At 38.7% G+C, this 24,996-nt stretch overlaps 1 protein-coding gene across 2 annotated transcripts; it reads right to left on the reverse strand.

The window, feature by feature from the left end:
* Positions 1–21,499: 21,499 nt before the first annotated feature.
* LOC115954634 lies at positions 21,500–24,550 on the reverse strand. Of its 2 annotated transcripts, XM_031072545.1 has the most exons (5): positions 24,251–24,550; positions 24,017–24,117; positions 22,847–23,026; positions 22,370–22,770; positions 21,500–22,289 (listed from the first exon to the last, which is right to left on the reverse strand). In XM_031072545.1, exons 1-5 carry the CDS (start codon positions 24,262–24,264, stop codon positions 21,753–21,755), a joined length of 1,233 nt encoding a protein of 410 aa, XP_030928405.1. In that variant the 5' UTR covers positions 24,265–24,550; the 3' UTR covers positions 21,500–21,752. The 2 variants fall into 2 exon arrangements, with proteins under 2 accessions (XP_030928405.1, XP_030928404.1); XM_031072544.1 differs by having other exon boundaries at positions 23,106–24,550.
* Between the last annotated feature and the right edge of the window lie 446 nt (positions 24,551–24,996).

The raw sequence follows: 24,996 nt of genomic DNA on the forward strand, positions 1-24,996 counted from the left end.
TAAAATGCCACTCCCCTTCCTCACAATATCTCAAACCTACATTAGGGGGTATCCTATAATCGTCGATGAATTTTTCTATCGCCTCTTCGGTCTCAACCAACTTTTTTAATTTACCCATCCCTAGAAACGGCTAAAAAGACTCAGGGAAGGACGGAGGAGGGAGAGGAGTAAGAGGAACAGAAACTTAGAAGAGAGAAAACGCAAGTTAAGGAGAGAAGAAAACTTATAGAAATAAGGAAAAGCTACTCGGACAGACTTTTTATGCTGGAAAGAGACTTGAGTTTGGCTGGAGGTTTGACTGAACTCAAGATATGTGTGCAAGAACTCTTGAGTGCAAAAGTAAAGAGGCGAATCGGTTTAAATGGGTATTTATACCTCCCATTAAAAGTAACTGTGTGGGTTTTCCTGCCCATAAAGTTAAGGAAATCCCCACCGTTAGATTACCATCGCACAGTTGAACGTGGGGAGCAGAAAGCCGCCAGAATTTAATGAAGACGTGCTTCGTATACCAAGGCGCCAGGAACGTGTCTTAGACAAGCGAAGAGGCTCTGGCATTGATGGAGGACAAGACTTGACAAGTCAGGATAAAGGCCCGAGGACACCAAAACCCTCATCTCCGTCCGAGGAGCCGAACAGTAGGGTTTTAAGGGGCTATTGTGGGGCCAGAGAATTTGGCAACCCCAGCCCACTTCATACTAAGCCCAAGGCCCACGCCGAGGAGGGAGAAATGGTCGAGGACGAATAAAGAAAGCCCAAATAGCCTAGAAACGTTGCCGAGGACAATCCTGTTCTCGGCATCCCAAATCCCAGGAGGAAAGAACGGCACGCCGACAAAGGCAGCTTCCCAGAGCGCCCCTAGAAAAAGGACAAGTACAGTAGGATACCCATGAGAGTGTGGTATAAGAACAATTCAAGGAGAAATTGTCACCTCCGCATTGAATGCACCCAACTAACGTTCTGGTCGCATTAATGAGGAAATGACCCCTGAATAGTGCGGTCTTGGTTGCCGCAACTCACAGAGGGTTTGGAAAGGTGGCTGATGAAACGAGCACTCGAGTAATGACCTGCATGATCAACAAATGGAGGGTCAAGATCGACTAGAAAGAAATATATAATGTGAGAGATCCTCCAAGAATGGGGGATTGAGAAAAAGAGGTGAAAGAAAATAAGAAAAGGAGAAGACAGTAGCAATTTGCATGATTTAGGAAACCTCTATAGCCTAGTATTGAAGGAAGAAGAAGAACACTAAGTTCCTCGGACAAAGTGCGCGAGGACAAAGTTTCATGCTTTAGTCTATATCCTTGTTATTCAATCCATACATAATCGTGTCTAGTTGTTGTAATCCAAACTAAGACCTAGTTCTTAAACCCATTCTCTACAAATTTATTGTATTGGGCTAGTTGGGCTTGAGACCACTCATCCAACAGAAGAAATGCTCGAACCTAGTCCCTACAGTGGTGTATATTCAAAATGGCCTAACTATGTTGTTTAGGATATTGAATATAGTGTTGTGGGTGATTTATAGAGTAGCGACGGTTGTAGTAATTAAAAATTGGTTTTTCATTGCCTTTTAAGATAATAAAAACCTTACATATACTTTTTTTTTTCAAAAAACCTTTATATATTTTTTTAACGTGAATCTTTACATATACCTTAATAAGTAAACCCTATACATTTCATTTTCTTAGATGCATAAAAAAAGACATTTATTCCATAATAATAGTGGCTAATTAGTTTTTTCATGTTCTCATTTATAACGTTTCTTACTATTATCATATTTTACTGGCTGTTGATTTTCATAATAGAGGCATTAAATGAGAGTTAAATTCTTAGAACCTTTCATTAGATTTTAAAAGTCATGGTGTGTGAAGAATATAAGCATTTAAAGACTTGTTTATATTTTATTATTTATAAATAATGTTAAATGAAATGTCAAAAAAAAAAAAGATTTTGAAAATTTTCATCTTTATTTCCTATATATTTCTATTATTACTAAAGAACGTCTTCCTTTTAGTTTTGATAATAAATATGATTTTCTAGATTGGAGTTTGATTAGTTTCAAGTTTAAATTTTGTATGATTTTATTTAATTGTTGATTATATGATTTAATTAAGTGAATTTAACGATTTATTTATTTGCATTGTAAAGTTTATAATAATATTCGTAAGGTCATCTTTAATTAATTTTTTACTCCTTTAGCCGTCAGTCTCTTTGTTTTCCAATTAACAGTTATTAATTAATTTATTTAATTGACGTTTGATTTCTTTTACTAATCTCTTTCTCTGCCTCTTTGTTAACATCCTATTGTTTTCCCAAATTTGCTGATAATTCTAACGTACTAAATATGCATATTGTAATTTTTATTTTTATTTTTATTTTATTCCATTTTGCTGCCATGAAGTTAGTACATCCATAACTATTAGTTTATTTTATGATATGTTTGGTTTGATATTATTATTATAAATTTAGTGTTTCTAAAATAGCATGTGTTTTGTATTCTATTTTTCTATTAATGCATTGTAACGTTTTATGGGAATACTTTATAAGAAAATTGTTTATTCTTTTTTTTTTTTTTTTAATTGAGTGTTTCTAAATTGATATTTTTTTGTATTTCATTTTTCCATTGATGCATTGTAACATTGATGCATGGGAAGACTTTATAAGAACAATTTTTATTTATTGAATAAAATATTATATGTTTAATTTTAAAAAAATGAGACAAAATATAAATAATTATTATGGGAGGGTTTCATAGTCTCAGCCCCCAATTAGCAGGTATTGTCCACTTTAGACTCGATTTGTTCGTGGCCTTCACGGTTTTGCTCAATCCCACATCGGGGAGAGACGCCTTCCACATGTGCCTTATAAGCTTGAGCCCAAGACACATGTGTACCACTACTGTGTGGCCACGAACAAATCGAGTCTAAAGTGGACAATACCTGCTAATTGAGGGCTGAGACTATGAAACCCTCCCACAATTATGATATGGAGGATATTGCTAAATTTAAATGTTGAATAAAATAAGATGAGAAGAAACTAATAAAAATGAAATGTATAGCAATAAACACCATACTATTTTAGTTATGCTATGTAATAAAATAAAATAATATTTTTATATACTATCTTTATAATGCAATAATATAACATTTAACAACCAATGAGAATAAAAAAGATAACAACATAAAACATAAAACTAAATTGTATCAAGCTGGATTACCTGTTAATTCCAATTTTAGAAAACTGATTGACTTCTAGTAGTCTAAAATTGATTTCTGTGATGCATTTGGTGAAACTTTCAATACTGCATTAGTATGTTTTGATGGTCAATCTGTTACACTAAAATTAAAAATATATACCAAAAATTGAAGGAAAAAAAAAAATATATATATATATATATATATAGAGAGAGAGAGAGAGAGAGAGAGAGAGAGAGAGGCTTTTGTGTGTGGAAAAATAGAAATTATGCAAGGAATAAGAGGGGGAGAATGACAATTTTATAGTATGAGGATAAGAATAAGAAGAGTAAAAAATAAAGGAAGATAAAAAGATAGAATAATATTAATATTGAGAGTAGTGGGGATATGAAAAGTTAAAATGGAATTGAAAATTTTATAATAAATAAGAATAATTAAAAATAAGATAAATTAAATATGATATTTTGATTGTAATATAATAGAGTTTTTAATTCACTTTAAATGTTAAAAAATTGTATAAAAAAATTGGGAAAAAATTGATAATGACATGGTTGCTGACGTGGCTCAACAGGAGCGTAGCAATATTAAATGTTACACTTCAGTTTTAGCTTTTAGTATTATATAGATTTGAGCATTTTTTGGCTAGAGAATGGGTAAAAGAGTACTTTTAGAATGCACCCAAGAGGTACTTGCTTCTATTCCTAGCCATAGCTATGTAGTCTTTTTCTTGTGGTATACATTGGAATTTCATTATCTGGAATCAAGTTTTCAACCATAAACCAAGCAAGAGCCTGTTAGTGTAACTCTCTCTCTCTCTCTCTCTCTCTCTCTCTCTCTCTTAATGGTAAGTTACACACCTGGTGGATATTGAGTTCATGATCTCACTCTCCATCTTGTTCTTATAAGGGGAGAGAGTGCCACTTGAGCAAGAGCTCATTGGCTCTTGTTGGCTTGACGCTGCACCTCTGTTATCAATTGAGAGTACCTATTCTAAATCCAAATTTAATTTTAAAAAAAATATAAATCTCAAATTCGTAATATCTAAAATCTTAAGTATAGTATTTATTATTGCTACATTTTTGTTGAGTCACATTAATGTAGTATTTCAATCCAATTCGATCTAGCTAAATTAATTTAAGTAAAAGTCTTTCTAAACCTTAAGGCTATGAGTATATGAATCTAATCTTTATGGCAGTTACTCATTTGTTTTAATGTCAATACTTTTAAATGAATTGCATGAGGTTGATTACACCTTCAAGCAAAATAAATAAATAAATAAATAAATATGTATGTATGTATGATTTTTATTTAAATAAATTCTTTAAGTATATATTTTTAAAGATTGTTTTCCTAATGGCCTGCAGATTACGTACTGGCGTAAGTGGCATGCTTATCGCACAATTGATGAATTTTTTAAGCCAACCAACGATCCATTAAAGTTCGTATCTTAAAAAATTGGTGCTCGAATAGTTAGCCTGCGGTCCTCAACAGTGACGCACTGCTCAACACTGCATCGTCGCATACAATTGTTGTGCTCCTTACTCCACTATTTTTTAAAGTGTTGTGCTTAGGTTTCTTCTTTATCCATGTGATACATACTCTCTAAAACAAAGTCAAACACTACTAATAAATCTACATAATACGTTGGGTCACGATTATCAAACTGCCTTTGTGGTTCAAAAATATTCTGGCTGTTGCTTCATGTCATAGAATAGAAGGTTGCGGAATCTAGTTGAATGATTGTGTTTCTTACATCTAACAATGTTTTTTTCTCAAATAAAATAAACAAGAACGAACAATTTGCATGTTCTACCAAAATTAATATTCTTACGAAGCTTTTCTATGAGTTGACAAAATATAAGAACATTAATAATATTTAGGAATTTTAATATGCATTTAATTATGTTTATTTTTAAATGTATTTATGTATATGCATGAGATTACAAGTTAATATATACTACAATAGAACATGCATATAGAAGTTTCTCTAACGAGTCCAACATGAATGCGTGCAAAACTCGAATCCATCTAGCATTTTGAAATGTCCTTGCTTCTTAGATTGCAAATGGATGGTCCCAAGAGTTAGTGCTCTAATGAGAATGAATACTCTGCACAAGTCTGAGGCTACCAAAAATTATCATTTCATCATATGCTGTGTCGTGTCCATGATTCCATATCAGTGTTCAATAATAGACTCAATTATTACCTTCTAGACGCAAAGATTTCACTTTTGTGAAAATTTTTGTGACTCTTGTTTCTTGGGTGTATGTCACTCATCGATTCTATTGTATGGACATCTTGATTCTTGAATACTTTAGCTCACTTGCTTGATCCAGACAAAGACATACCGATTAAATATTTACTTTTACATGACCTTGCCTTTCTATATTACTTATACAAATTACAAACTGATGTACGATTTCTGTAAACTTGCTTGTATTTTACTTAAGAGAGAAAGAAAGAAAAAAAAAAAAAAAATTCAAACATGTTGGAGTCTCTCAAACCCATCAGCTTTAATTTCAACAGGATTTTTTTCAAAATAACACCCATTTTCAAACAATTTTGTTAGTTAACATTATTTCCAAACTATTTAAGAAACTAACATCTTGAGCATGTAAGGGTCGAGTTCACTGTAGCAACTTGAGTAGCATAGACTCGATTTATATCAAAATTCAAGGGAAATCAAGTCTTATAGACTCGAGTTCGTCAAAACCCAAAAATCAAAACTTACAAGGCCCAAAGTGATAAATCAAGACCTAGAACTTACAAGATCCAGAGTGATAGATCAAGACCCAAAGAGAAAATCAACAACAAGAATGAAAAAACCCACCCAAAGACTCTGAGAGCTTGATTTCAATCGCCGCTGCCATCACCTGGTTTTGATCTCTCTAGTTTGCTGTTTTTGTCTTCGTGGTTTGGGTTTCTTTAGAAAGATCTCTTTGGTTTTTGTCTTCATGGGTTTTTGGGTTCCTCTTTCTTTGTTTTTTGTCTTTGTGTTTTGGGTTTCTGTTTGATCTCTCTGCTTTTTTGTCTTCGTTGGTTTTGTGGGTTTCTGTTTGTCTTTGTTGATCTTTGTTTTTTGCTTGTTTGCTTGTGTACAGTGTTTTATGATTTCTGGGTTTTGTTGCGGAACTCAAGTCTCACAGACTCGATTTCCACGGAATTTTCATATAAATCGAGTCTGTGTACTCGATTTACTATAGTGAACTTGACTCTCAAGTGTTCGAGATATTAGTTTCCTAAATAGTTTAGAAATGATACTAACTAACAAAATTGTTTGCATATTAATGTTATTTTGAAAAGAAAAAAACAATTTCAACCAATATTCATGGTCCAACCAGCTAGTCCTGCTCTGCTATCAAGATTAAATATTGCTACTTCATCTTACTGATGTACCACAAAAATCTCATTGAAACGGTCTGGCGCCAACAGCGCAATCATTGTACTAGAGCACAGTATTGGTGGTTTTCTTAACAAAGTTTTCATGTATACCAGCACACAGAATATAATGATGGCAAATAAGACTAGGAGTTGCACGGATACAAGCGGTGGTCTCCACAGAGCCACTGTCTATGATGCAGAAGGCAGATGAGTACTAATATTCCTAGCATTCTCATCCTGTACTTTAAAGTTTAAAATAGAGTTTAAGCTTATAGAGGGTATTCTATCAAGAAAAAAAGAGAACGAAAAAAACCACACATATCTTCCATTCATACATGTAGTTTTTGACAGTTTATTTGCTAAAAATATAAGAAAAAAAAAGATAGTTTTGATAGCTTTTATGTTAAATATGTAATAAATAGATAAAAATAAAAATATTTTTTATTTTATAAAAAGCTTTTTTTTTTTTAATATAGCTGAGGAAAAAAAAAAAAAACCTTAAAGCTTTTTGCCCTTTTTATTTTTTATTTTTTTTATTTTATTTTTTTTAATTTTAACAAAAGCTACTTTATGGTCTTCTAAATAGAAGACCATCGTAGCTCTTGTATACATTAGAACTTCATATTTTATTGGATCAGTCTCTCTTCTTCCCATTAAAATAAGATTTCTCACTGTTCTTTCTATCACCAAGGTCACATCGAGGTGGACTTGACGCCGAGGTGGTCGGGTTGAGGTGTGGTGGCTATTAGTCTTTGGCATATGGGTTGTGAAGGAATGCAAGATCTAATGAGAATTTGATTTTGTGTGGTGGTGTTTTTTTGTTTTTAATTTTTAATCTTTTTATTTTAGTAAAGAATTTGTTGGTAGGTAATTTGAAATATTGTAATATGTTGTGTTATAAAATGAAGAATGAGATGTAGAGTTTATTGTTAATGGTTATATAAAATAGAAAAAATAACATTTTGATAGTCTAAAGTAGAGAATCTATGTAAAATCATATGTGGATGCCCTAAAAAAGTAATATATAGCCATTTTGAAGAGTAATTATATAAAAAAGTTGTACTTCATCCTCTCACATAATAGTGTCATATTTCTAAAAGAAAAAAAAGGTAATAGTGTCATATTAATTAAAATCTTATTTATCCATTTTGAAATAAATGAATTTAATTTTAAATTTAATTAATATGACACTATTACATTTTTTTAATTAAATTCATTTATTTCAAAATGGATAGATAAGATTTTAAGAACTCTCTAGAATATCCTAATCCCAATTTGAATATAGTCCATAAGCCGTACCCTAAGAACTTGATATGTGTATGTATTTTGTATTTAGTCTTTTTACTGTCGTATATAACTTTCCATGCTTGCAGTTTTTCACTTGCATGTAATATCGTATCATTTGATGCTTCTTTTAGGTAATAAAATTTGCAAGAATGTCTACACTAATCTAGGCTCAGTCTTGACATCATAGAACAATGTATGATACGACTTTAAAGGGATGGAAGGATTGCAAAGAATGAAAGAATAAAGGAGAGATGAGAATTGGGGAAGGGGATGACATAACAATTTTCGAAGGGAAAAAAAAAAAAGAAAAAAAAAAAAGAAGAAGCTAAAATTAGTATAAATTACTATAAAAAAAGCTTACAAACTAAAGTTTTTATAAATATGGTTGATTGAATGGTGTTACTTCAATAACTAATAAATAAATATTTAAGTTACCTTTTTGTGATTCATGACGACAGATAAATTTGTAAAGTTTATGTTGTGAAATTTATATAATTTATGATATTACTTTTTAAAGGCCGCAATTTTTGTAGCTCAATTAGTTGCCATATCTTGGTATTTTTAAAGAAAACATCCAAGATTCAAATCTCTGCTTCCCAACTATCGAATCATTAAAAATGAAAAATCACTCCTTAAAGAATGCTAGCCTCATCGCACGCACAGTTTTTTTTTTTTTTTGTTAGTGTCATAATTTTCCTTTTTATTTTTATTTTTATATATATATAAATTTTGGATAAGCTTGTTTTGAAGACATGAATTAGTAGAAGAGTGTCCTCTTTTGTATGCATTTTAAGTGGAGTTAGAGATATATTTTTACTGGATTGTTCTCAAGTTTTTTCCTCGTTAAATGTAAGATTTATGGATATTTTTAAACCATATGAAAGTCCAGTCCAAAGAGGGAAATCCTCTTATAGATAGTTTAGATATGTAAGAATAAACGTTAAAGGGAAATGCTAAAATTATTGTCACTTTTGTTTTAAAATCTTACAAATTAATATGACAACAATGTGATTAGTGCCACATTAACAACATAATAAATAATTTTTTTAATTACTTTATTTTTTAATTTATGCTTAGAATTGACACATTATTTTTCAAGACTTATGTTATAAACTATGTATGTTTAGCACCACTCAACATTAAAATTGATATTCTAAATTAATTCTTATTTACTTTAGTAAATTTATGCGATGACAAACCATATTTACCTTTTTTTGAAACATTTACCAAGATTTTTATAATTAAAAACAGTTATATTTATGACTAATTATACAATACTCTAGGAGTATAATAATTTAATACTTCATTTTCTTACATAATAGTAGGTCTCACTTATTAAATTCATGTTAGAACCTACTATTCATGTGAGAAGGAGAACGTATTGTATCCATAAAATATTGTGTGGAGAGAGAGAGAGAGAGAGAGAGAGAGAGAGAGAGGATCCATGGTCAAGCCTTACGAGGGCAAGATTAAAAATAAATAAAAGAAAAGATGAAAATAAAATTTATGTAAAAAATGTTAATTAATATAAGTTGTAAAATAATTAAAATTCAAAACAAAATTTTCATTTTCATTTTTCACATGTTAAGTATATAAATTGTAATGTATTTTCAAATATAGTATCAATTTAAAGATACTAACAAAAATAATCAATATATATTCATGAATAGAATAACTCAAATGGTAGTACAAGCATTAAAAATTTGACAATATACGTATAAATTTTCAAAATAATTCTATATGCACTTTGATTTATTTAAGAGTTTGTTACTTTTTTCTATCCCAACCAAGTCTCTAACTTTCATTGCCAAATATTATAAAAATGTATGAAAGCTCTAAAAATAATTGCAACAATTTAAAAAAGAAAAAGAAATATAAGACCAAAAAAAAAAAAACCAATTTTGAAAAAAAAAAAAAAACTTAATTGGGAAAGAGAAATAGAAATGTAAAATGGATTTTTTTATTAGGGGTAGGAATCTAGTACGTGTCTAATATTCTTAGATTTTGATACAAATTCCCGAGAAAAGTGGAACTGATGTTACTGAATACTCATGAGAAGTCGAGAACAGTGTAGGAGGTGTAGAATTTTGTAAAGAACACCATCTCTGTCCATTTAATTATATAAGAAGATTATCCTATCTAAACAGAGTCTATATTCATGCTAAGCATTTGATCCTTGTTGATAGGTTTTTATGGCCGTCATATAAATGGGCACTGATATTTGTCATTTTTTCTTTTTTTGGGGTAAGCACTATAAAAAAAGGTTTTTTTTTTTTTTTGAGTGAAAGTTTTAACTTATAACGTTCGCTCCTGATAATAACATTTTATCATCAGACCAAAAAATCAATTTGTTTTTGGTTTAAGCAAAGATAAAATTCCAAATCTCTTATTCATTCATCAAATATTTTACCCGTTAAGATCAAAAAGATTAATTTAGTTGGCATAACAATCAAGGTATTGATTTTCACCCATATGAAACTAATCTACCCCTATCAAATAAGTGTGTGAATTGTAATTGTTTTTTTAATCCAAAAAAAAAAGTGTGTGATTGATATAAGCTTATTTTGGTGAGATAAAAATAAATTGAGTGGGACAATATTATAACTAAAAAAAAAAAGACTTTAAAAAATTATACCTAAACAAATAAGTGGACTTCCTAATTTATAACTCAAGTAGAAATTAGAAAGCATTAAAAAGACATTTATTAGCACACCCATGAGTTTATGTTCTCTACTAATCCTTACTCATTTACCAGAAAGAACATTTATTAATGGTCAAAGTTAACTTAACCCACACCACATAGCTAGCACATCCAACATTATTTACCTTCTGTGTCAGCTGGTGTGAAAGTGAGAACCGCTGTTAGTGTTTCCCAGTCTCATTTTTCTTTGCATCGTCATCATCTGCTGACACAAAAGCAAAACCTCCATCTCTGTCCCCACGCCACACTCTCTCTCTTTCTCTCTCTCCCCCCTTTGTTAGATTTGCTGAGATCTCAGAGTCGTTTTCTCTCTCTGATTCTCATGGCAACAATGACTCATCAATCTTCCTCTCCATAACCCAAAAGAAAAGAAAAAAAAAAAGAAAAAGAAAAGTCCCTCTCCCTCCCTCATTCTGTGCAAGTACCTTTGCTTCTTTACTAATATCAAATCGTATTTTTCTTCCACACGTCGGTTCTTTCCGTTTCACAGGGCAATGAAGTGATTGTTAGGGTTTAAACAAGAGATTTAGGGTTTTAAGTTATACATGGAGGAGGCACCGGATCGCTTGTAGTACATATGAATCTTTGCAAGTTTGCAGCTAAGTTGAATCATCATTCTTTCTATATATATATATATATATATTTCTTCCAATTATTTATGTTGGGTGGGGAGCCAGGGGAATTCACGGATATTTTCCTCTTTTTTTTCCTTTTTAATATTTTATTTATTTATTACTTGTTGGATATCTTCTTCCTGATGTAATTGATTGATCTGGGTTCAACAGAAAATGGGTGGGTTTCTATATTTGTTAAAGAATCACAAACTCCCTCCCCCCCCCTCTAATATTGTTTTCTCCTTTTTCTTCGGATATTTGAACCAGTAGGTGCTTAGAGAGATTAGTATTCTTTGGATTTTTTTTTTTTTTTTTTTTTTTTTTTTGAGAAAGTTCTTTGGATGTTTTAATTATAGTGCCTGTTGAGGTTAGTATCTTATAATAGATACATAGATAAAGAAGATTTTGTGGATGTTTGAATTTTCTATGCTTAAATTAATTAAGATTTTAATCTCTCTGCCGATTATTATAAATAAATTGAAAAATTATTTTAACCTAAGAATTTACCATCGAAAAATAAAATGTTGATATTGTGTGTCTGTTGAGCTATTCTGATGTAATAAACAAGTTATTAATTTAAAAATATTCTATTTTCTAGTCGGTCTAAGATTTGTAACATGTAATAACTCTAACACTAAGTTCTATTATTAGTTTCTAATTAAGTAAATGCAATTGATTATGACGAAATCTTTTGAAAATGATTAGGTTCCATAGGTACGGCTCAACCTGGATGAGGATCATATATTTACAATAATTTTTCCTTTCTTTTCTTAATTTTCTGTGTGTGTGTTTACAATGCAAGAGTAGTTATTTTTCTCAGTCTGAACTAATTCTCAAGAAACTTTTAGATAGTCAAAAGCTTCAATTAACGAAATGTAGCTAATAATTTAATATCTTTTTTCAATGAAAATTTGAAAATTTACTTTGGTTTTGGCAGTTTATTTGTAGGGGACTGGTGGCCTGCAGTTGAATGAGTGCGTGGATATGATAATGATATTGTTGTTAGAATTAGAAAGAGCTTCAATTAGTATTACTACTCCTAGTCCTAGTCCTATATATAAAAATATGCATGGAGAAAGTGAGCGAGAAGGAGCTTCCTTCAGCCCACTCATGGATGGGATTAAGGGGTCGTTAAAATAACTGCCGTCTCATTCATTCAAACACTCAGTAGAAAAAAAGCTCGATTTGTGTTTCTACTGTGATTGCGTGAATGATGCGGGAGATATTTTGAATCCCTCCTTCTCTGTGCTTGGACTGAAGGGAGCTCCTTTTCCTCCATTTATTTATGTTACACAAAGCAATATCCTTTACTGTATAATAATATTGGTCTACTTGCTTTTTTTGGACATAATAATGTTTGTCGTAGTAATTATAAGTATACAGCTGCATAATATTGTAAGTATTAAAGAGACATCTACTTTTTCAGTTTCATGTCATCATCAACTTCCTCAGGTTTTTTCTCAAGGGTCAACTTCCTCAGGGGTTTAGCCATATTAATATTATTGTTATTGTTGTATAGTAGTATTAACTGAATAACTCTTTGCCACTTGACTTTCAATGGATGAGCTAGTACTTTCATCTTTGACATGCATGTGTACTTGCTTGCTGGTTACCCTCTTGGTACTTTTTGCTTCATAGGAAATTAAAAACATAAAATCGAACATGGTGTATGGGCATTGGAAAATTTCTCTCATCCATGATAAAAAATATCTGACAATGTCATTTTACATTTGCTGCGTTTTTAATTAAAAAAAAAAATGGTGAACCTTTTATGCAGCAGTTGATAATGACGGTGGAGGGGGTTCTCATCGAGTGAATGCTTCTCTCTCTGGAATCTGGATTGTCCCGTTCAGTCTTTGACAGGCTCTCCTTCTCTTTTACCTAACAAGGAAAAGTAAAGTAGCAAACTGTTTGACAGGCAGGCTCTCCCTCTCCTTTCATTTTACCTGACAGGGAAAAGTAAAACTCTTTGATTATGATAGCTAGCTAGGTCCCTGTCCTCTTATTTTACCTGATAAATAAGCAAAAGTGAACTTTGTATTGGGCTTCCGCATTTTATGCAGTTCTTCTAAGTCATCTCTTTAACTTTCTTTCTCAGTCTTAGTTTTCTTTTCGAAATAAGCTTTTTCTCTGATGCGAGTATTACTAACACTAAAAACTACAAATAAGTACAGAGTTACTGCCTGCATTTTGAACGCATACCCCGTGTGTTTTAGCGTTTTCTTATTGCTTAATAACATTGCAATTTATTTGCCACACTATTTTTTATACACCCAAAAAAGTAGTGTTTTGCATATCCCATAATCCATATATTGCAATAAGGATGCAGCATATTAATTAATTTAAGCACCATGCATATATACGCCATGCCCATGCACCTAGCTTAGCTAGCTAGGTCCAAGTTTGATAGAATGGTGCATAAACGTAGTAGTGTTATTGGTGGACTCAAGCGAGAATGACATTGTTTTATTCATAACTTTTATTATCATTGTGAAAAATGTTTTTGTCCCTCTACTATTGTTCATATTTTAAAATGAAAGTACAGTGAGGAGAGTGACAGCAGGGAGGTGCTCGTTATATATTAGACTGCCACTCATGTCATCGATCACCGCCGATCCCCTTTTTGAGATGAACATATATATCTATATATATATATATATATATATATATGAAGGAGCAGATGTAGTGTTATTAAACAACAGCAAAGTATAACACTACTTAAGCATAGGGCTGCTAACAAACAACTCAACGACACTCACTCTCCACCTATATTTTCTAATTTTAAATTTTCTGTTCTTGATACGGTAAAATTGCTGCTAACTACTTTTAAAATGAAGTACTTGCAACTTGCAACCTGCAACATGTGTGAGTATATATATGTCTGCTAGTACACGTACATGTGTGCTTTATAATGTTTATTTTTAGATCTCGCATCCTTTTTGTGTTCATCAAGAGAGCGAGTACGGTTGAGTACATATTTTATTTCATTTGGAAATTGTGCCAATTGACTGATTAAAAAATTTCACTTAATTGATAAACTCATAAAAGTTCTCGTTCCCTTTGAACTTGATAATAAATTATCTTTATCACACTATCATGGTACAGGTATGTGTTGAACCTTTGAAACTGGGCGGTGAGGGTGGTTGGTGTTATTAATTGGTCATGCTAAATATAGGAAGAGGGGACCTCCTCCTCCTCCTCGGTTGAGTTTTCCTGTTTTGGAAATAAGGATAAATTGTTTGAATAATTGAATGAATGGAGAAGAAAGAAAGAAACAAGAAACTATAGGGGACTGTGACTGTGACTGTGACTGTATGCTCAAAATTATATGGGACTGGGATCTTAATTTCCTTGGTATGCTATCTATCTATATATGCACTGTGGTCCCCTTTGGAAACCAGATCAAATGACGCCAGTTGCTGTTATTTGTTTATCCACATCACACACTACATTGAGTTTTCTCCTACAATAACTACTAGCTTTGATTGTGTCAAATGGACAGTACTCTTTGTTTTTGTTTGTTTGTTTTTTTATTTTTATAAAATATTTATACACTCTTTTCGTTTTTTCTCTTTTCATCACATGACACCTTATAAGAACATTAAAATTATTAATTGAAGATGGTAAGATTTAGTCTGGTGGGCCTATCTTAATGGGCCTGACGGATAGGTACTGTTTGGTCTGTGTAAAGCGGGACCCACGCTCCCTAAAGGCCCATCATGGACAGACATAGTAAGGGCCCATAGCCCGAAATCTCTATTGCCTGGAAAAGCCTTAAGATCCAATAAGGGAAATGGTATCAGAGTCCCACATTGGAAAGATCTGGAGGTCAAGAAGAAAAGCCACCTCTCCACTGCTATAAAAGGAGTAACTTTCACGCAAATCAAGGTAAGATTAATTGACCCTCTCTAACGCCTTTAAAAAATAACTCAAGGGACGAATTCTAACTTGACCTTCGGAGAACTTTTGGCCGGCACCACACCGGTGCTCTCTAAGGGTTTTTCTCCCGTTCGTTCTTGTTGTGCAGGTTCGTTGACTCGCGAGTACAGTGCGACTCATTGGTGACAATTCTCAACGTCATCAGTTGGCGCCGTCTGTGGGAAAGAACGAGAGACGTATAGTACTTCGTAGATTCCCAGACAAAAGAGTTACATGGTACTCACTCGCTCAATGGCAACCACGAATGACGTTCAGGAAGAAGCCCCTACGACGGCCCTTGAGAGACAGGTCAGGACGCTCGCCGCAGCCGTAGAGCGCCTCACCAAGCAAAACCACGACCTACAAGAGCAGCTGAACCAAAAGAATGCCGCGGTCAGTAACCAAGGAGCGGATCAAGAGGGGAACAGCGCCGAAAGGAGAAATCAGGACGGACCACAGGGGAGTAACGCCCCGAGCAAACCAGTAAGACGGGACATAAGCATCCCTTCCCCGACGGACACTGCCCCACAATCCATCATCGCGGAGATGCAGGCGATGAAGGAGCAGATGGATGTGATGATGAGCGCTCTCAAGGGGCGAGTGTCAAGTGATCTTGACGACCTTGTCAACCGGACTGACTCACCATTCACAGCAGCTGTTAACTCCTTCCCCCTGCCAAATAAGTTCCGTATGCCAAGTATGGATAGTTACGACGGAGTCAAGGACCCTCTAGATCACCTAGAGACCTTCAAGACCCTGATGCACCTTCAGGGAGTGGCAGACGCGATTATGTGCAGGGCCTTTCCTACAACCCTGAAGGGCGCAGCAAGGATTTGGTTCAGCCGGATAGCGCCCAACTCCATCAGCACCTTCAAGGAGCTAAGCGCTCAATTTACTACGCATTTCATCGGAGGACATCGGTACAAGAAATCCACGGCTTGTTTGATGAATATCAAGCAACGGGAAGAGGAGACGTTAAGGGCCTACATATCACGCTTCAACAAAGAAGCACTCTCGATCGACGAAGCCGACGACAAGATATTGGTAGCAGCATTCACAAACGGACTAAAGGGGGGTAAGTTTTTGTTCTCCCTATACAAAAACGACCCCAAGACCATGTCGGAGGTCCTTTACAGGGCCACCAAATATATGAACGCTGAAGACGCACTATTATCGCGAGAAGATAGGCCCAAGAAAAGAGACCGACAGGAGGATTCTCGACAAGACCAGGGGCGGAAGAAAGGAAGGATGGGAGACCGAAGGGAGGACAGACGTCCAAAACCCATGGGCGGAAGGTTCGCGAGTTTCACCCCTCTAAACGCGCCGATTGACCAAGTCCTAATGCAGATTAAGGACGAAGGATCCCTGACGTTCCCAGGAAAGCTGAAGAGTGACCCCAGCAAAAGGCCTAGAGACAAATATTGCCGCTTTCATCGTGACCACGGCCACGACACGGCCGATTGCTACGACTTGAAGCAGCAAATCGAAGCACTTATCCGACAAGGGAAGCTGCAGAAGTTCGTCAACAAGGGGAGAACGGATCAACCCCCACAGGAACAACACCTCCGTCGAGAAAACGAGCGACCAAGACCCCCAATTGGAGACATAAGAATGATAGTCGGAGGGACTGCTGCGGCCGGATCGTCAAAGAAGGCTCGCAAAACATACCTTCGGACGGTACAGAATGTCCAGTTGACGAGCAGACTGCCAAGGATAGCAAACGGAGAAGAACCTATTGTTGGGTTCACGGAAGAGGATGCACGGCGCCTACACCATCCACACGACGATGCCCTCGTCGTCAGCGTGCGGACAGGAGACTACAACGTCCACCGAGTGTTGATCGACAACGGCAGTTCGGCCGACATATTGTACTATCCGGCATTCCAGCAGATGAGGATTGATAGGGACCTGCTAATACCGACAGACGCCCCGCTCGTTGGTTTTGGAGGGAGTAAGGTATTCCCTCTGGGCTCAGTAACGTTACGGGTGACAGTAGGAGATTACCCCCAACAAATCACCAGGAACGTGACATTCTTGGTGGTCGATTGCTCGTCCGCCTACAATGCCATTCTTGGACGACCTACGCTCAACACGTGGAAGGCATCAACATCAACTTACGCCCTAATGGTCAGGTTCCCAACGGAGTATGGGGTAGGAGAGCTACGCGGAAGCCAAGTTGCCGCACGAGAATGCTACGTCGCTATGATGGAGATGCAAGACCAAATCCAGGCCTTGAACATAGAAGAGCACCGAACGGTGGCGGAACCGACAGAGAAGCTGGAGGAGATAACTCTTGACAGTTCCAATCCGGACAGAACAACCAAGATCGGAACGCTTGCCAAACCCGGAATCCGTCAAAAGCTAGTAGCTTTCCTGAGGAGCAATAAGGATGTGTTCGCCTGGAGCCATGACGATATGCCGGGAATCGATCCCTCCGTCATGGTACACAAATTGAATGTATTACCCTCGTTTCCACCCGTCCGACAAAAGAAGAGAGTGTTCGCAACGGAACGGGACCAAGCAATAGCGGAGGAGGTCCGCAAACTCCAAGAGGCAAGCCTCATCAGGGAAGTCTACTATCCCGATTGGCTGGCGAATGTGGTAATGGTAAAGAAAGCGAGCGGCAAGTGGCGCATGTGCGTGGATTTCACCGATCTTAACAAAGCGTGCCCTAAAGATAGCTATCCCCTTCCAAGAGTCGACGTCCTAGTAGACTCGACGGCTCAACACCAGTTACTAAGCTTCATGGACGCTTTCTCGGGTTACAATCAGATCCGCATGCACGAGGCCGATCAGGAAAAGACTTCGTTCGTAACCAGCCAAGGACTATTCTGCTACAAAGTAATGCCATTCGGCCTGAAGAATGCGGGGGCAACATACCAAAGGCTAATGAACAAGATGTTCGCGCAGCAGATCGGGAGGAATGTTCAAGTCTATGTCGACGACATGCTTGTGAAGAGCCGGAAGGAGGAAGACCACCTCGAAGATCTTAAGGAAACGTTCGGTACGCTACGATCCTACAACATGAAACTCAATCCGGGAAAATGCGCATTCGGCGTAACGGCAGGCAAATTCCTAGGCTTCATGGTATCCCAGAGAGGGATTGAGGCTAACCCGGACAAAATCCGAGCCATATTAGAAATGGCACCCCCGCGAAATGTGAAGGAGATACAAAGCCTTAACGGCAAGATAGCGGCGTTAAATAGATTCGTGTCGAGAGCCACGGACAAGTGCCTGCCCTTTTTTCGCACATTAAAGAAATCCTTCGAGTGGACGGACGAGTGTCAGAGAGCGTTCGAGGAGTTAAAGGCATACCTATCTTCACCACCCCTATTGAGTCCATCGCAACCTGGCGAAGAACTTTTCCTCTACTTGGCAGTCTCATCTGTCGCCGTCAGCGCTGCTTTAATTAGAGAAGAGGATAATGCACAGAAGCCTGTATACTACGCCAGCCGGGCGCTCCGCGGCGCCGAAGAAAGATACCAACCTATGGAGAAACTCGCTTTCGCATTGATAACGGCGGCTCGCAAGCTGAAACCTTACTTTCAAGCCCATACCATGAATGTAATGACCGACAAGCCCTTGCGAAGGGCACTGAGTAATCCCGAAGCCGCGGGTCGACTGACGTTGTGGGCAATAGAATTGAGTGAGTTTGACATCAAGTACCGTCCGCGTGTAGCCATCAAAGGACAAGCTGTAGCCGACTTCATAGCAGAGTTTACGCGAGACGAGGACAAGGGGGCAGAAGAACCCCCCAAATGGAGCATCTACACCGACGGGTCCTCCAATCGGCGAATTGGAGGGGCCGGCATAGTGTTGCTGTCACCAGAAGGAGACAAGATCGAATGTATGGTCCGTCTCGACTTTCCCATTACCAACAATGAAGCAGAGTACGAAGCAGTGGCGGCAGGACTCGACCTGGCAAAAGCCGCCGGAGCGGAAAGTGTAGCCGTTCATTGCGACTCGCAGGTCGTAACCAATCAAGTAAACGGAGAGTATGAATGTAAGGGGGAAAGGCTAAAGAGATATCTTGATCAAGTGAAGGCGAGAATCAACGGGCTAAAAGCGACGGTCGTCCAAATCCCCAGAGGAGAGAATGAGCTCGCCGATCGCCTAGCCAAAGCCGCTTCAGCAGAACATGTGACGACACCGGGTAATGTACTTTCCTTTGTTCAAGTCTTCCCACTAATAGACCCCGACAATATGCAGGAGATACGCTCCGAAAGAAACTGGACTACACAGATAACTTCATACTTGAAGGACGGGTTACTGCCCCAAGAGAAGGAGGCAGCGAGGAAATTAAAAGTCCAAGCGGCGAGATTCGTCTTGATAAAAGACATTCTTTACAAGAGGGGTTTCTCCCGTCCTTACCTAAGATGCCTCGGGGTTGAAGAGGCAGACTACGTAATGAGGGAAGTACACGAAGGGATATGCGGGAACCATTCTGGGTCGCGGTCGTTAGTGCACAAACTGGTACGAGCTGGGTACTACTGGCCGACCATGCAGAAGGATGCCGAGTCTTACGTTAAAAGCTGCGACAAATGCCAGCGGTTCAGCAATTTTATCGGACAGCCGGCTGAGGAGCTCACACCCATGACGGCTCCATGGCCGTTCGCTCAATGGGGACTGGATATCATGGGGCCTTTCCCAACGGCGGTAAGGCAGCTCAAGTTCTTGGTAGTGGGTATTGACTACTTCACAAAATGGGTAGAAGCGGAAGCCTTGGCCACCATCACAGAAAAGAACATTAGAAGTTTTGTCTGGCGGTCCATCGTATGCAGGTTTGGTATTCCTAGAGTCCTTGTCTCGGACAACGGGAGGCAGTTCGACAACGGCCACTTCAGGGATTTCTGCACACAGCTAGGAATAAAAAACCACTACTCATCACCCGCCCATCCTCAGGCCAATGGCCAGGTTGAAGTCACGAACCGATCCCTGCTAAAGATTATCAAGACTCGGCTCGAGGGGGCAAAGGGGATATGGCCCGAAGAATTACCGAGCATACTTTGGGCGTACAGGACGACGGCTAGGACTCCGACAGGAGAGACGCCATTCCGACTGACATACGGGAATGAGGCGGTCATCCCCGCAGAAGTTGGCCTCACAAGTTACAGGGTTCATAACCATGATGAAGGCAGGAACGACGAATCAATGAGGCTACAGCTGGACCTGATAGATGAGGTAAGGTCGGCCGCGGAGCAAAGGATCGCAAGATACCAGGAACGCATGGCCAGACATTACAACTCCAGGGTCCGACACAGAGACTTCCAAGTGGGAGACCTGGTACTCAGAAGGGTCATGGGCGCAGCTAGAGACCCTACACAGGGAAAGCTCGGCCCCAACTGGGAAGGACCTTACCGAGTCACGGCATGGAAAAGGAAAGGAACATACCACCTGGAGACTACAGAGGGGGAGAAGCTACTACATCCATGGAATGCGGAGCATTTGAGGAAATACTACCAGTGATAGTAACACGGCGAACGGCAACCAATTTTCCATTTGGCTTTTTATTAACTATTTATAAGTTTTCTTTAACATGTGTTTCTTTGCTACAATCCAGTCGTGCCTTTTTTAAGCCCAAGGGGGCAGGCACTTTTCCTTTACGCAATTAGAAACAAGTATGATTTTCTGTCTACTTTGATGTCACTACAATTGTCCTCAAATTGAACGGATGCTAGTTAAAAGTCCACAAAGTGGACGGATCACCTAAACAGGTGTATAATTCTACATGTCCGTAAAAGTGGACGGTTAATACGCCACTAAGTGGACGGATCACCTAAACAGGTGAATAATTCTACATGTCCGTCAAAGTGGACGGTTAATACGCCACTAAGTGGACGGATCACCTAAACAGGTGTATAATTCTACATGTCCGTCAAAGTGGACGGTTAATACGCCACTAAGTGGACGGATCACCTAAACAGGTGAATAATTCTACATGTCCGTCAAAGTGGACGGTTAATACGCCACTAAGTGGACGGATCACCTAAACAGGTGAATAATTCTACATGTCCGGTCACTAAGTGGACGGTTAATACGCCACTAAGTGGACGGATCACCTAAACAGGTGAATAATTCTACATGTCCGTAAAAGTGGACGGGTCACTAAGTGGACGGATCACCTAAAAACGGTGAATAATTCTACGCGTCCGTAAAAGTAGACGGTCTATACGCCACAATGTGGACGGGTAACCTAAAACGGTAAATAATTCTACATGTCCACGAAATGGACGGATCATCAAAACGGTGAGTATTTAAACAAGTCCACAAGTTGGACGGTATGGCCTCCACAAAGTGGACGGACCTACGTAATTCAATACTTCCTTAAGTTCGAGGTATTTAGCCACTAAGTGGACGGATCATCTAAAACGGTGAATAATTCTACATGTCCATAAATTGGACGGTTCAGCCAAAACGGTGGGAAAATTACATACATAAATAAAGCGGACGGCTCCAGAACGCCCACGAGGTGGACGGACGACATGACTATATAAGTCAGCAACAGCTTTTAAAATGGACGGATCAACAGATTAGCTTGTGCAAATCAACACTTAAAATCAAACATTGTTCAATACAAAATCAAACTTTAAACAAACCGTCTACAAATAATTAACTGTATATAAAAGGGAGACGGATCCTCCTAAACGATTACATGGGTTACTCTGCTTTCTTGGGGTCGGCAACAGCGACCTCATTCGGCGGAGCGGACTCTCCGTCACCCTGAGCTGCTTCTTCCCCAAAGAGGTCCTCCGTATTTTCGGAGGCGACGGGCAGGGCAGAAGTCTGATCTTGATCAGTAAGTGTTATCATAGACACGTCCAGATCTGGGTAGGTCTTTTTTATCTGACGGAGCGCATCGTCAAAGCCTTGAAGGAACGATCCTCCAAGCTCCTTCAACAAGGACTCGGAGTTGCGATATTCGCTGACGGCGTCGTCCTTTGCATGACGGAGCTTTTTCTTCAGATCTTTCACCTCGTCCGCTCTGCTCTTCAAGACCTTCCCAGCTTCTTCCGTCTTCTGTTCGAGCTCCTTTCTTGTATTCTCAGACAGTTCAAATTTCTGCTCCATGGTGGACTTCCACTTGTGCAGCTGGCTAAGCTCTTCTTCCGTCTTCCCAAGTTTTGACCGTACCCGTTCCAGAGCCGCTTCACGGTTGAGGCAACGGTCCATCAAGCCCTTCATCATAACCAAGGACTGAAATAAAGAAAATTAGAAGTGTTAAAAATGAAACTAGAAAGTGAACGGACATACACTGAAGGATAATGAAAAGTTACCTGTCCGACGGCAAATAACCCCGTCTCTCCCATCGCCTCCGTCGAGTGATTCCCCAGATCCTCATAGTCCTCTGCAGAAAGTATGGACGTAAGCTTTTCCAAAGCGAACTTCGAATCATCACGAAGAAGGGGAGGGGGCTTCTCCTCGCTGACGGGTGGAGCATGCATTAGGCCCTTACCGGCCCCCTGTTTAACTTGGTTGACGGCCTTAGGGCCCTCAGCCATCAAGCCCACGATGGGCTCCATTGACACCTTTGGCTGCTTGTGTGGACGGTCGGACTTTGGTGGCTGCTTCCTCTTGCCCGATGACCCCGGCACACTGGGAACAACGATCTCACCCGTCTTCTTTTGCTCGACGGCTAGAGATTTTATCATGGCTCTTCTCTTGGCGTCGTCCATTTCTGCAATACAGGACGGATGATGATGTTCTCTCAAAAGTAAAATTTCAATTTCAAGGGTAAAAGTAGACGGACTCACGTTTGTGTATTCTTTCGTCGTAAGCAATGGCCTCACGGGTAGGTTCTGGACCGTCACAATACCAGTGTATTGTCTTTGGATTCACTAACTTGGCCCAGGTCCTTTCGTCCGGCTTAGCTTTTCTACAAACCTTTTCAAGGAAACTAAATTCCTCGAGGCTAACCTGCGGGCGCCCTCTACCTGCAAAGAGAGACGGTCAAAATACGCACATAATAGAGGACGGGTGTATAAAAAAGGAACAAGCAAGACGGGTGCATACGCGCTTGGTTTATTATCCCCCAAGTTGTATCGACGGGCATGTACTCCGTCTCTCCTGGACGGTTCATCCACCTGTCACCCTCCAGGAAGAAATAGCGACTCTTCCAGTCTCTATTTGAGTCTGGGGTCTCAAAGATGACCTTCAACAAGGGACTTCGACTAGCAAAACGGTACAACCCCCTTGATCTATCAATCTCATCTGGACGGTAACAGTGAAGAAATTCACGGACCGTCAGTCTCCTTTCTCCATTCGACATTGCGCCATAAAGAATCTCCATTGCTATGAAGACCCTCCAGGCGTTTGGAGAAATCTGGGTGACGGACAGTCCCAGGTAATGCAAGAGTTCCCTATGGAGTGTAGAGAGCGGGAACCGAAGTCCAGCCTTCAACACCTGCTCGTACACTCCAACACCTTCTACTCCGTCATAATAACATCTCTCCGACACGTAGGGAAGACGGATCGGGATGTAGTCTGGTATCTGAAAATTTGTTCTAAAGGTACTGAAATGTCTCTCCCGGATGACGGATGTGAACCTATGCACTGTCCACTCTGGTAACATGATGAACTGCCTTAGTCCATCAGCACCTACGACGGACTCCAGTGCTTGATTCCCGTCAGGACCCTCTATCTCAATTTTCTCCACATCCTCACTTGTTGAGGACGAAGAGGATGCAGACGGACTCCTATCTTCGCCTGGACTATCTTGGTCTTTATGACCGGACGGGTATACATTCTCGTATTCCGTCCCGTCACGAACCACCGATTGGTTACTTGACGCACTAGACATTTCCTACAATTAATGATGAAACCTAAGACTTGACGGGTTTAAAAACATTGACGGGTATATTAAGCCTAACAATATTGCTTGGTCGAAAATGTAACTTGAATATGAAATTAAAGTAAATACTTACCACACCTGACGGAGTAATGCTGACGGTTGTGGTAATTGGTGGTTACCAGTGCTCGACGGACTTCTCTGGCAAGGTTGACGGTTCTCTCTGACAGACGTTTTCTGTTTGGAAATGCGAAAATGAGAGATTGAGACGCCTCATATATATAGGAGATACACGGAAGACGAAGCGACGCTTCGATCCTATACAACGGCCAGTCAGAGATTGACACGTGGCATGCTAATAAATGCTAACCTGTCTGCTCGCATCAGTAGATGGTAACCGTCGACTATATGAAACCGTCTGAAACTGCAAGATACCCGTCATCCTATCTGACGGTTAAAGATCTGAAACCGTCATACATTCTGACGGTTGTGTCCGCCTATTACTTTAAATCTTCTGTTTCACGGATCCATTCCGTCATTAAAGTACCCGTCATGCCCCTACATTAGGATCGTCACCCCATTGATCCTTGGAACAGACGGACCATTGGGGTGAAGGGGGCAACTGAAGATGGTAAGATTTAGTCTGGTGGGCCTATCTTAATGGGCCTGACGGATATGTACTGTTTGGTCTGTGTAAAGCGGGACCCACGCTCCCTAAAGGCCCATCATGGACAGACATAGTAAGGGCCCATAGCCCGAAATCTCTATTGCCTGGAAAAGCCTTAAGATCCAATAAGGGAAATGGTATCAGAGTCCCACATTGGAAAGATCTGGAGGTCAAGAAGAAAAGCCATCTCTCCACTGCTATAAAAGGAGTAACTTTCACGCAAATCAAGGTAAGATTAATTGACCCTCTCTAACGCCTTTAAAAAATAACTCAAGGGACGAATTCTAACTTGACCTTCGGAGAACTTTTGGCCGGCACCACACCGGTGCTCTCTAAGGGTTTTTCTCCCGTTCGTTCTTGTTGTGCAGGTTCGTTGACTCGCGAGTACAGTGCGACTCATTGGTGACAATTCTCAACGTCATCAAATATATTTTCAAATCATTCTCAAA

Source organism: Quercus lobata, chromosome 8 (assembly GCF_001633185.2).
Source record: "Quercus lobata isolate SW786 chromosome 8, ValleyOak3.0 Primary Assembly, whole genome shotgun sequence".
Taxonomy (NCBI): Eukaryota; Viridiplantae; Streptophyta; class Magnoliopsida; order Fagales; family Fagaceae; genus Quercus; species Quercus lobata.